The 13,523-nt window shown below is 45.0% G+C and overlaps 1 protein-coding gene across 8 annotated transcripts in view; it reads left to right on the top strand.

Moving 5' to 3' along the window:
- ATP2B4 (ATPase plasma membrane Ca2+ transporting 4) overlaps nt 1-13,523 on the top strand; it is a 166,996-nt gene that overhangs the window by 90,696 nt on the left and 62,777 nt on the right. For all 8 annotated transcript variants that reach the window (XM_079982350.1, XM_079982346.1, XM_079982353.1 and 5 more), the window contains exon 3: nt 10,614-10,811. In XM_079982350.1, the coding sequence (XP_079838476.1) occupies nt 10,614-10,811 (198 nt within the window). The remainder of the gene's footprint in view (nt 1-10,613; nt 10,812-13,523) is intronic.

Here is a 13,523-nt window from a genome sequence, read left to right as displayed (position 1 = left end):
CATTTTGCTGATTCAAGCTGTCTCTTGAGACTATCTGTCTTTCTCCATTAAAATATAGGAGTACTCTGTGGGCAACTAGTGCTGCTGAATCCCAGCCAAGCAGAGCAGCACCTGCTGCCAGGAATGTGCATGCCCAGTTCCCATCAGTCCCAGTTTTGCTTCATCTGCCCTTCTCTACTTAGCAACAAGCCCTTTGGAGACCAGCGCAGTGCTCAGGATCAAAGGCAAAACATTTCAAGTGCCAGATTTAGTTGTGTTTAGTTGACGTAAAGGCCATTTTCAGCAGCTTGAGGTTCTCCTCAGCTAATTGCAGAAGTGTAAAGGTGAGCAGCCTTCAGCCCTCAGCCTAATTTCCTAAGCCCTCTGCATGCAGACAGCTCAGACTCTGGCAAGAGCAATCGGGTCCTCCCCTCGCAGTCTGATGGGTGAGGAAGAAAAGGGAAATGTGGTGGCAGAAAGAGAAAGATTAAGAGGTGGCCAAGCCTATATTTTGATTTGGCTCTACCCACTGCTGGCAAGGAGCCCCTGACAGATTACCTCCAAGTAATGTTGTTCTCAACAGGAGGAAAGGGAAATGTTCCCCATCCCTGCACTACAAATTGAATGTGATGTATCTAAGAAAGGGAGTCTCATCAGTGTATTAGCTTTTGAAGCTGGCATTCGTGCTTTTGAGTTTGTATCAAAAAAGAACCCAAATTAATCTCCCGTCTCCAGAAAACCCATTCAGGTTAAGGTAGCCCAGTGTGCGTTGTCTAATTATCACTATCACAGAGAAACTCATGGCTCAGAATTGCTTCCATCTCAAGAGCCATCTTCAGGCCATTCTGTGATCACTGAATTCGTTTTAAGGTATGCTGAGACCCTGTGTTGGGGGATGGAGAGAGTTTTGGTCTCTGTGCCCAGCAGAATGCTTCCTAAAGGATCCCTCTTGCTTTAAATATTCCTGCGCTCCCCCTTAATTTGAGTCACCTTTGTAATTTGAACTTGGATACTTTCACAGAACAAAAATAATGTGTGCCTTCTTTTGCTACTTTTCTTTTTGAAGCTGAGACATGGGTCTCTGAGTTATAACCATCCTCTTCCCCTGTTGAGCTTGCTGGACATGGGTATTTCTCTGAATCTTCACAGTTTTTGTTGTTGTTCTGTAAAATAATAATAATAATAATAATAATAATAATAATAATAATAATAATAATATAACTTTTTAATCCTCCTTCTCAAAGTAGTACTGAGACTTTTACATTTTACAAACATTTTGTTTAAATGTTACATTATTAGAAACCATGTCATGCATGTGGGAAATTGCCACTGCTCCTTCATCCATCGCTATGTTTTGTGAGAATGAATTTCAAAGTTTAGCTATGCACTGTGTCAAGAAATCCCTATCCTTAAAGAAATACACAACCAGTCATTCGTTTTCTTCTAGATCTCTTGCTTCCTCCCATAACCTTTAAACTTCCTATTTTGCCCCCCTCCCCAGTCTTCATTTATTTCTTGCACACAGGCTTCTCTCCTATCACTTATAGTTGACTTCCTTCTGCCCTTTTCTAGATAAAAAGAGAGTTCAAGGCGTGCTCATAGGAGCCAGACTAGCTACTGATAAAGCCTTCTTTTTAAATCACAAACCACAAACACACTTTGTCTTTATAATAAACTTTAGTTTCCTCATGATAATGTTTGTTTTATCAATGTTTCCATTGAGAGATCAACATACATAGTACATGGACTTTGGAAATTGTGATTTCTGACCAAAGAAGGCTGACAAAGGATAGAAGGGAAAGGACTTCTCCTTTCTTCTTGGCAAATTGAAACCCAGACAGGCTTAAAATCTAGTTAGTGAACTAGCCTGAATTCGAAAATAAAGCTTCTCTGAGTTATAACAGGGAACGGTGGTTTGTTTTAAAGCAAATGCTTCTGAAATTCTCCTTATTGTCAGAAGAGGCACTGCAGGATGAAATTTCCAAAAGCATCACAACTGAGTTTTCTAAATCTCCACTTTAAGGCTGCCTCTGCGCTTGTTGGCATCTGTCTGTCTCAAGAGGCAATGGAGTGTGCCTTGGGGGGGGGGGTGGAGTCAGACTGTTGCATTAGCCAAGGCAGTGTGTACAGAGGTCCTGGGCTGCCCAGACAACAAGACTCCCCTCTCAGCCTCAGAGCAATATATTGGAACCAGCTTGGCTGCAGGAGTTGCTGGAAGGAGGCGTACAAGGCACCATCCAACCATCTTGGGGACCATCCAGATTTGTGTAGGGTTTACTTCTCAGCCATTTCTTCTCCCAAAGATATCCTGCAAGGCAACAGAGATTTAGGATGAGAGCTTTCCTTCTCCCAAATGGGCTACCATCCCAGGTTGACCATCCCCATCTGCCCCTCACTCCCCTCTACAGCACATGCAGAAACAGCCTTATTGACCATTAGACCCACTATTGATCTCGTCCGCTCAATCTGCCAGAGCCTGTCTTCACATGCAGGGGAAGTCCTTAACTTACCGAGGGTTTAAGACCCATTGGCTACCCTGCACTAATGTCTTCCTATACACCTATAGCCTGAAATTAGGGTAGCTAACTTGGACATTTCAGTAACTACACAAATGTGTGTGCATGCACTCACACAGTAAATAAGAGCTAAATTTCAATGTTCTTTCTCTTTCTGCCACTGCAGCTGGTGGTTGTACTGCCATTGTCAGCATGAGTCCTTTGCTATTAGGGTCTCTCACATGAGGTACCCTGAACTGGCAGGCGGTGTTTATTTAATATTTGCAGTTCTATCCCACCTTTCCTCTAAGGGATTCATGGTTCTCCCCTTCCCCATTTTCATCTTCACAACAACCCTGTGAGGCAGATTAGGCTGAGAAACAGTGAGCAGCCCAAGATCACCTAGTGAGCTTCGTGGACAAGGGGGGACTAGAACCGCAATTTCCCAGGTGTTAGTCCACAAACCACTGCATATATTACATCTAACTTGCCCGGTTGGCATGGGTAACAAAAAGTTCCGTGTAGGCAAGTGAGTGTGCTGACAGCGGAGAGGCGGATGGCTCCTTCCCTCTTCTGCTAGCCTTCTTAGTTTCCATGCTGACCACAGAGGAAGAGGCTTCTGGCCAGCATGGAAAAACACAGCTCCATTTGTTTTCTGCCAGCATGCTGGGCAGAAGGCAGTATAAAAACTGCAACTAACTTGCTAAGTGGCTTGGAGCTTACATTTCCATGCTAGCTGCACAGGAAGAGGCTGCTCACCTTAGCAGGCTAATAAAATAAAACTGCTGACTAGTAACTGTGATGGGCTTGTTTCTAAGGTTATATATTACAACTGTATGTATTGGTGTTAAGGCTTATCCACTCTGGAGTTTACTTTGTGTTTGTGTTCTCATTTAAGCTGTGTAGTTCACATGATGTTACCCATAAGCAACACCAAACGAAATGTTTTCTCTCTGTAAATTTCAGGCTCATAGGGCTTTCTCTGTGGCAACTCCTAAGCTGTGGAATTCCTTCCCCATACAGAAGTGCATCTGCCACCTTCTTAATGTTGTTTTCATTGTATGCTGAAGACTCACCTCTTTGTCCTGGCCTTTGACCCCAATACATATATTCTCTTAACTGTAATTCGCTTTAATTTATTTTACTACTGGGTTGTTGTTTTTTAAAGATGCAGGAATCTCAGCTAAAGCATCCATGACCATGACAGATGACCGTCCAACTTCTGCTTTAAAACCTCCAAGGAAGGAGAGTCCACAACTTCCTGAGGGAGACTGTTCCACTGTCGAACAGTTCTTACTGTCACCAAGTTTTTCCATAGTCAGAATCTCCTTTCTTAAAACTTGAAGGCATTGATTTGAGTCCTTCCCTCCAGAGCAGAAGAAAACAAGCTTGTTCCCTCTTCCGTGTAACAGCCTTTGAGATATTTGAAGATGGCTATCGTATCTCCCCTCATTTGCCTCTTATCCAGGCTAAACATACCCAGCTCCTTCAACCGTTCTTCACAAGGCTTGGTTGTTGTCGTTATTTTATCCACTGTACTTTTTATACAGCTACAGTCAGTGAAGCCCCATTTTCACACAGTGTACAGTTTATTTGTTTTCCTCTTAGTAGCTGGTTGCACAGTTGTGCACCCAAACAGCTGGTGGCTTTGTGGATGCAGGGCGCTTGCAAGAGATTAAAAGAAAACAAAAGCCAGAACTTGATTGAGGAGGGTGTCAGACAAGCACACTCCAACCAAACAACCCAATAATTTGCAGACACAGTAGAAGAAAGGCAGCATGCATGAAATACAGGAGCCTGGGGAGGACCGAGTACTGTAGCTGGGAGAAAAATGTGTTGTCAATAAGACCAGCTATAGCATACCCAAGAAAGAGCAGCTCATTGCACCAGATTGGCTGTTCTGGTGTGCTTGAACTACCCCAGCCTCACTCCTGGCCTGCCCCTTCAACATCCTGGGACATGGTGGCAAGACTGCTGCTGGGAAGCCAGGCCCACAGTGGCACCCATCACCATCAGTCCCCAGCCTACTTTGGAGAATGACAGGTTGATTTGAGGCAAAGTGACCCAGAGCATGGAGCTTGCCCACTTCAATGGAGACACATCCAGTCTGGTCCAGTGGGCCTCCTGTCCTCCTTTAGAGAAAACCAGGAATGAGCTTTTTATGGTGAATTGTATTTCACTTACTTTGGGGGAGGGTGGCTGTAAGGGGTGGGTTTGTCTTCAGCCTCTGCTCTGCCTGGTGTGGATTTGGAAAATACAAGACGAGGGACCTGGAATTAGAACGGGTGGGGGGGTAGTTTGAATGGAGTTGCATGGACAGTGACAGGGACTAGCTGCCTCTGTGTACTGTGAGCATACATTAAACATTAACATGTGTTTCCCAAGAGTGGGTGCTGAACAGGAGGTGATAGGGACCTGCTCCAAGGCCTTTGTAGTAAAATCCACATAGATTTCCACATCCGTGTGCAATTCCTCCAATGGGAATCTGTTGCAAGAAATCGCTCCCAAGAATGAAGCTGTTATATTGGAGTAATTACCGGTACTTAAAGAACACAATCTCAGGGTTGTGTTTGTACAAAGTTATTTGAGTAGCACACCCTTATATTGCTTTTGTTCTCACTTGGGGAAGAGTTTAAGCAAGGTGAGAACTCCTTGTTATGTTACCAGAGTTGAGCCCTCTGTCTCTTCTCAAGCTGCCTCTGCCTATTTCTTTTCTGGAAAGCAGAACAAAGGAGAGAGCTTGCAGAATAGTCCACGGTTCTTCACTAAGCACACCTCATCTTGTAGAGGAATGTACTCCTGTACATAAAATAGTGTATAAGTAAATGTTAAGGTATACACCAAGCTTCTCCATGCCCAGTGCATGCCAAATGGCTTGGACTACAACTCCCATTAGCTCCAGCTGGCATTGTCAATGATCAGGGATGATGAGAGTTGTAGTTCCAAATATACGAAGGGTGCCCCATTGGGGAAGGCAATCCACCTTGGAGTAATGCTCATTAAATTGCATGCAAAGGTGGAGTTTGGAGGCGAAGAAATGGTAGCCTCTCTGGAATCTTTCCCCAGAATTTCAGGAGTTGGAGTCAGGAGTAGGTCAGCAATAAAAAACACCAGTGTCCATGGGCATAGCCAGGAGGGCAGGGGGGCAGCTGCCCCCCCAATCAAGTAAATCCATAAAAATACTTAACTTTCTGAGGTTCTGCCCCCCCTAATATGAAGCCTGCTCCCCCTAACATAAATCCTGGCTACGCCCCTGCTGGTATCAGTGAAGTTAATGCTTCATTCAAAGAAACCAAAACAGTGCAGTTCTAGTGATCCCAGCAACTCTTTCCGGTAGGTCTTGCCCCAATGAGGCAGTTGTGGGGACTGAAGGTCCCCACCTTCCCACAGCTGTCTTAAGGCTCCTCACCTGGTTCCTTCCCTAGAATGCTAGTGTTCTGTTGTTCTGTCTCCTGTTGTTCCACCCTCTTCCATTTCTCTGCACGTTCTTGTAGACCAGGGAGAAGGGGAGCTGGTCACAGCAGGAGGGGGAGACTTCTTGATTCTTCATCAGTCCGCTTCATTTTTGTCTCCTGGCCCTCTTCCTCTCCTTCCTCTGAGTCCAAACCACGCTCTGCCATAGCCTCTTCCTGCTCACTAAACCCTGTTGCCTCTTCAGTTCCCAACACCTCCTCATCCTCCCAGTCTGCCCCCACCTCTCCCTCTGACCACTCATTGTCATCCCCCTACCATTCACCTGGCTATGAGACTTCTTCACTTGGGGGTTCCCTTGGGGTCCTCTGATCCAGCCAGTTCATGACAAAGAGTCGACTGACCGTGAAGGCTTAACTTTCCTTGAACATTCCCAGTCAGCCACTGATCTCTGGAAATCTTTGAAAGTCCACTCAGGTCTCATTTCTGGTCCAGCCAGAGGTCCTAGCTCTACAAAAAATTGGCTCGGGAAATGTAGGGACGGGTATCCTTTCTTCTCTCCCAAAGCTAGGAGGATGAAGCAGCTTGCATTGGCTGCTCCCTGATCTCCCCGCTTTCCTCTCTTGGAGCTGCACTTCCTTGTTTTCCAGCTGTTCTGATCTGCTTGCTTTTGGATAAAAGCAACATTGATTTCTCTCTTCACTCTGGACATTTGTTTAAGCCAGCAGACTCCAGTAAGCTCAAGTTTCTTCTTTCCATTTCCTGCCCCTTCGTCCGCAGGGAGAGGTGTAAGTCACCAGTCAGACAGCGTGGCAAGTTTTCCGGAGCTTATGTGCCTGCTGGGAACCCCTAGCAGCATCCCATATGTCAAAGAAAGCGCCAGCCAGATTGTTGCCACGCAGGGACATTATTCTGTTCTTTCCTGCCCAAGCAAAGCATTGTGGGAGCTGCCAAGACTCTGAGCGCCTTAAGTGGCAGTCGGACATTTTGGCAACTATTACATTTGAGAAGACCTTAAAAGCCAGAGTGATAGTCCCTGGGAGAAGGAGTCTTCATAGTTCTAGGCCACAGAGGGCTTCATGGTTAGAGCTACGGGCAAGCAATGAAGATGTGCTCAATCTCTCTCTGCCAAGGCTTTACTATTTAAACTTGGTCATTTGCTGTATTGAAGCATCACATCCACCTAGTCATGCGTGGTCATTCATTGGATTTAGCCTACTTGATGACATCATTGAAGGAAAGCCAGCATGGCATAGTGGTTCATGTGTTGGACTAGAACCAGGGGAAGCAGAGTTCGAATTCTGACTCACCCCCAGTGCTGATCTGGGGACAGTCACCATCTTTCAGCCTCACAGAGTTGTGAGAATAAAGTAGGGATGGAAGAGGGTCATGTACACCAACCTGAGATCTTGAAGGAAGCATGGGATGAAAATGAAAATATTGTATTCAACCTCTCTGCAGCTGTTGCATGGCCATGTTATCCCATTTCCTTCATAAATTCCATTCTCCCAAGGAAAATCCTGTCTCTTTGCAATATAAATTGAGGCAGTTTTGCCACTTGGTTCATATCTGCTATAACTACGCTGGTAAACACCTTTAGTCATAAAACGAATTGGATGTTTCATGTTAGGCTCTATGGTAATAAAAATTATTATTATAAGGTGCTTAGCTCCAGCAGTGGGGTTCATTTCCCCCACCCCCCGCAGTACGGATTGTTTGGTATCTGTGCTTCCAGGGCATGAATTATTTTGGGGATTTGAAAGTCCCACTGATGTGTGAAAAGCTTGTGGGGAAGGGGAGGGAATCTGCAGCCCAGAATTCCAATCTAGGAGGGGGACAGCGGCACAGGTGCTGTTCATTTCATAATAATAACAAAAAAAGAATATATATTAATATATTCAAGGATATATTTATTAGTGTGTCCAGTTTGATCCAGAAATAAATGTGTAAGCTGACTGTGTGTGTGTGTGTGTGTGTGTGTCAGAGAGAGAGAGAGAGAGAAATAATGTGTCAGAAAGAATATTTTATTTTGAAATATAGTAGGCACTTGTGAAAAGAAACGCATTATCAGGTCACTTCTCGGTTTAAAAATAGCAAAATGAGCCTCTTCAAATGGAAAAATCCCTCCACACTTGTTGTATCTATACAATGCCCCCAACAGCCTTGTGATTCCTTTTAACCCCTAAAGCTGAGGCAGTGGCACAGCACTGGGCAGCTGTCATCATAGCATCATAGAGCTGAAAGAGATCTCAGGGGCTGTCTACTCCATCCCACCCACCCAGCTAATTCAGGAAACCCAGTCCTCCAGCAGGAAACACTGCTGTTCCTATCCCCAGTTGCAGCAGAGCAGGGCCGTCTTACCCATAGGTGCTAGGAGTGTGGGAAACCCGGGCGCTGGGCTCTCAGGGGTGCCAGGCCGATAGTCCGGGGCCCAAGAGTTGAGTTCTGCCCATCTGTCGGAGCACCATAGTGGGCTCTTCTGCTGTGGGTGGCTCTGTGCCTCAAGTTTGGGGGCAACTGAGCCAGTGAGATGCTGAGGTGGCCAGCCGGCTCTGCCCTCCTGCGTGCCTGGGACTGGGCAACCAGAGAGCCACTGGGCAGATCTTTGCAGCCCTGCAGCAGAGAGACTGGTCAATGCATAGTCAGCTCAGGTTTAATTTCTAATTAGCTGGTCCATGTAAAAGGTAGCAGGAGCCAGATACTTAAGAAGTCATAAGATGGGGTGTTTGACCAACATGGTCATAGACTTGAAGTGGAGAAGAGATGAGAGTCTTCCCATCCATTCTTGAATTCCTCTTCCTTCTATTGTGTGCCAAGAATGTCTCCCCACACACACACACCCAATAGCCTGCCTCAGAATTGGCAACTGTGAAATGAGTTCACATCACTTGCTGGCATGCCACCTTTCCCCAGATCACCCTGGTAGATTGCAGAGTGAACCCTCCGACCTGATATTTGAGCAAAGCTAGTCATGCAAGATCACAGGGCTCCTTCTGCTCCTGTTTGGTATTTCACGCCCCACTATCTAGGCTTCAGGAAAATCTATGGGTGGGTGGGTGGGTGGTGGGAACACCGGCATCCTTGACACCTTGCTCTCTTCAAGTGAGAGCTGCCGTGCAGCCTCAACTGGCTTTCCTCCTTTGTTTCTGAGGAGTAGCAAGAGCTTGGGCAAAATAATACAATCTGATGGGTGGGAATGGGTTTCAAGGCCTCTTCTTATTTTGCAGACATTTCTGTTCCTAGAATGCATGTGAAAATAACTTCTATGATGAAAATCCTAATGCGGGATGGATGGGTTGTTGACCTGTGTGGTCAACATCTTTTGGATACTTGCCACAAGCGAGACAATAGCTAAGCCCCTTCCTATGTTGCTGCTTTGATCAGCTGAATGCACATTGTTATCTGGGAAGTGGACCCTGGTTGTCTTGCATTTAAAATGGGATTCTGTACACTTAACATTTCAAAAATCCCAATTATGCGATTAACTTGAATTATGCAGAGTAATTTTCTTTTTTGCCCTTGCCTAATTACTAATCCTCCTATTCCTGATTTATTCTGCACAAAGTTTTCTTTAAAAAATGTAGATCTTCCTCTCCCTCTCCTGAACTTAAGCGGCTGTGGAGCAGGATGTGGTTTTAAACAGCTGTAAGAAAGACACCCAAAAGACAGGTGTAGCGATCACTACCAATCTGTGCAGCTGTCTTTTTCTTTTTGGATGTGGGTGGGTGTGTTAAGTACACTGTCAGTTAAAGTGAGCAGATGAGGGGATGTGTGTGGAGGTACTCTGGATTTTCACAGAAAATATTTGATTCCATGCCTGTGTGATAATAAATACAAAGTATTCTATTATTAGGATGCCAAAGTTCTCCAAGGCTGTAACATGTCTAGAGCAGGGGTGGGAGATGAAATGTCTAGGGGCCTTTGTATGACCCTCAGAATTCTGCCTAGGCCAGACCCCTGATTGGCCCTGCTTTGCTCCCTGAAAGTTTTTGCCTGGCTGGAATGTGTCCTTGAACTTTGCAGCTGTTAGAAATCAATCTTCTAGGGTGGTAGCACTTCGGAACTCCCTGCCTGTTGATCATCCAGATGCCTTCATTGTACTCTTTTCTGCACCTGCTCAAAACATTTTTGTTTAGGCAAGCCTATCCCGATATATAGATGTTGACACGTGTTTATCTTCTACTGTTAATTTTAATTATCTCTTAAATATTTTTCAGTACTTGTTTTTAACTGTTCTTTGCTGTGATAAGGTTTATATTTCTTGTAAGCAGCTTAGAGGTTTTATTAAGCCAAGTGATGTGTTAATTTTGTTAAATAAAGTAGTGTTGCACAGTCTGGATGGAGGATAGAGAGGAGTATGTGAGTGCAAACTCACCTATGATAAAAAGGTAACATTTACATTTGTTGCTCCACCCACTTTTGCCTCTGGCTCCGCCCACTGCTGGCTTGTGTCCTCCAGAAGGGAATCCTGCCCTTGGGCTGCAAGTGGTTCTCCACCTCTCATTCATTCTCTTTGACATAGCAACTTCATGTTTGCAATATTTATTTGCAAACAACATCTACCTCAGGAGAGCTTTACTGTTCACAGGGTGGGAAGTACTTTGTAATATACATAAAGTACTGTGGAAGACGAAGGAAAGTGGGCATAAAGAGTGGGTTCAAAGTAATCATGCTTTTTGATACTCCCCTTTAATTTGCTCTCTCTTCCACACACCCTCTTTCTTGCAGGCCTCTCTGGGAACCCCGCGGATCTGGAAAAAAGAAGACAAGCATTTGGCCAGAACTTCATCCCACCCAAAAAGGCCAAAACTTTCCTGCAATTAGTCTGGGAAGCACTTCAGGATGTCACGTTAATCATCTTGGAAATTGCAGCCATAATCTCCCTGGGCTTGTCTTTCTATCACCCTCCTGGTGGCGATAATGAAAGTAAGTAACTGGGCTTTCTCTGTTTATGTAGCTTGGCTCCCAGGGCAGCATGGGGGAGACCCTGTGGGAAAATGGCAGACCTTTGGGGAGGGAGGGGTGTTGTGGGGAGAGGTAGTATATATTTTAATGAATGGTTGCTAGAGTGTGTGTGTGTGTGGTGCTATAATGAATCTATGTTTAGGTTTCGAAATGTGTTGTTAGTTGCTTTGAGACCTTTTGCATAACAAATAACTAAGAAGTCTAATACAGGCAATATTCATGCCCAACTCTGCCCCGTTCCACCCCCTTTCATGATGTCTTTATGATGTTTGGGGGCTACTTCTGAGTACGGCACTGTGCATGCATGTGCAATCGCACATCATTCAGACAAACCTAAACCAGAAGTTGCCTATAAATACTGCTACTACAAGGAATCTGTCAGGGATTCTTTAGTTGTGATTCCTGCACTGCAGTGGCCAGACTAGATGGCCCTTGGGACCCTTCCAACTCTATGATTCCATGAATTCTATTATTCTATGCTACTGCTAATAATAACAATAGATGCTTCAAGGCATGAAGCCATTCGGCACTCCTATCTGGTTGTCACAGCAGTCTGTCCACCTGCTTTTCTTGCCCCTCTGCTCCATTGCATAAGATTCCACTGGAATAGGAGGCCAGCTGTGTCGAGGTAGGGGAAAGCCAAACCTGTGTTGCCCTAGAGCTGCAAACTGGGCACCTTCCCAAGTGGGATATAGCTTCCCACCATGTGGGCCATTGCTTTAGAACAGGGAACCTGTGGCCTTTTGGATGTTGTTGGGCTCCCAACTCCCATCATCCACAGCACAGCCAAAAATCAGGGATGGTGGGAGCTGGACCACAGATTCCTCATCTCTGCTTTAGAAAATGGCTCATCTTGTAACATAAAGTAGATCCTTCACATTTCTTAGAACAAGTGACTTGCCTTGTAAGATAAACCAAATCCTTCTCATTTCATAGACTTAATAATCTGTGCTCTCGATAAATGACTGTTTTGGTTGCTGGGTCCAGACCTTCACTGAGTGTAAATCTATGTTAACTGTTAATCTGTGCTGAATTTTCCCTAGCTGAACATTTAATTTTATATTCTCCCTTCTTTGTTCCCTTACCTGATTGAGAGTTAAAACACAATATAGTCTCTCTCTCTCTCTCCCCCCCCCCCAAATTCCCCAGCTGGCAGCCTGGCTGTGTTTTCCTGCCCACTTTCTCGCTTACCCTCTTACAAGTCTCGGCTCCCTAGGCCTTCCCCTCTTAACAGTGCCAACTGCAATGAACAAATAACATACAGCTTGATCCAAAAACTTCTGTCAATTAAAGGAGCTACTCCTAATCACTTCAAAACATTCTCAAAGGAGAGCTACATCCTTTGGCCTGGCCAAGTCCCAGCAATTGAATAATTCAATTTTACCAATGGAATTCAGTGTAATTGGCTTTAGATGCAGGATCCTCCCCCCCCCCCCGGCGCCACCACTGCCCTAAAATTTCCTGTCTATAATACAGTGGTACCTCGGGTTACATACACTTCAGGTTACATACGCTTCAGGTTACAGACTCCGCTAACCCAGAAATAGTGCTTCAGGTTACGAACTTTGCTTCAGGATGAGAACAGAAATCGTGCTCCAGTGGTGCGGCAGCAGCGGGAGGCCCCATTAGCTAAAGTGGTGCTTCAGGTTAAGAACAGTTTCAGGTTAAGTACGGACCTCCAGAATGAATTAAGTTCTTAACCCGAGGTACCACTGTATTGTACAGTATTTCAGAATCCTAGTAGACATGCTAGATGGTATTTCAGTGATGCTATAGCAATTTCTGCCTAAGCAGTAATATTACCCAAGTGGCATAGAAACAGAAGATGGAATCCTGTTCGTAAGTTATTTTTGTTATGCTGGTATCCAAATAATTTTATGGACTTGGGTAGAGATCAGTGGCTGAGAAATGGAAACTGTAGTGGAGAAAATGGGGCTGAAATGCCACCCCCACCAAATTCTCTCATAAAGGAAAGGAGATATCACTTGTTTCTGTCTTTATTGTTGTCTGTATTGCTGCTGTAAGCTGACAGTTCAAATTGAACCACTTCCCTGACAGTAAGGAGGCTGTGATGGTTGACAGTATTGAGCAAGGAATGAGGGCAGCTGAGCTGAAACACTTGAAAGAACATAAGAGGAGCCTGCTGGATCAGGCCAGTGGCTTCTCTAGCCTAGCATCTTGTTCTCACAGTGGCCAACCAGAAGCCTGTGGAAAGCCTACAAGCTTCTCTGACCACCTGCAATTCTCAGCAGCTGTTATTCAAAAGCATGCTGCATCTGAGAGTGGAGGTAGAGCTTAGCCATCATGGCTAGGAGCTGTTGATGGGCTTGCCCTCCATAAATTTACCTCATCTCAGACCTTCCCTCCCTCCCAGGAGATACAGCCCAATAATAGTTTCGAGCACAAGAGAAGAGACACTGTTATGGTCAATCTGATATGTAATTAGTCCATTCTCGAGCAGAGTATTTCTCATTCACAGAGATAAGGGAAGGTGGGAAGAAAGCCATTAAATGTACTTGTTGGTGTTCGCTCATACTGTGTCCAAAATTAAGAGCATGTAAGAAAAAAACAAATTATTCTTACTTGAAATAATTTTGTAACAGCATTAGCAAAGATGTTTTAAAAGCCTAGGAAGGGTGATAAATACATTGGGATTAGGTGAGTGCTGACCAC

Source organism: Podarcis cretensis (assembly GCF_951804945.1).
Source record: "Podarcis cretensis genome assembly, chromosome: 6".
Taxonomy (NCBI): domain Eukaryota; kingdom Metazoa; phylum Chordata; class Lepidosauria; order Squamata; family Lacertidae; genus Podarcis; species Podarcis cretensis.
Note: the sequence above shows the minus strand (reverse complement) of the source record. Positions and strands in the feature narration are given on the sequence as shown.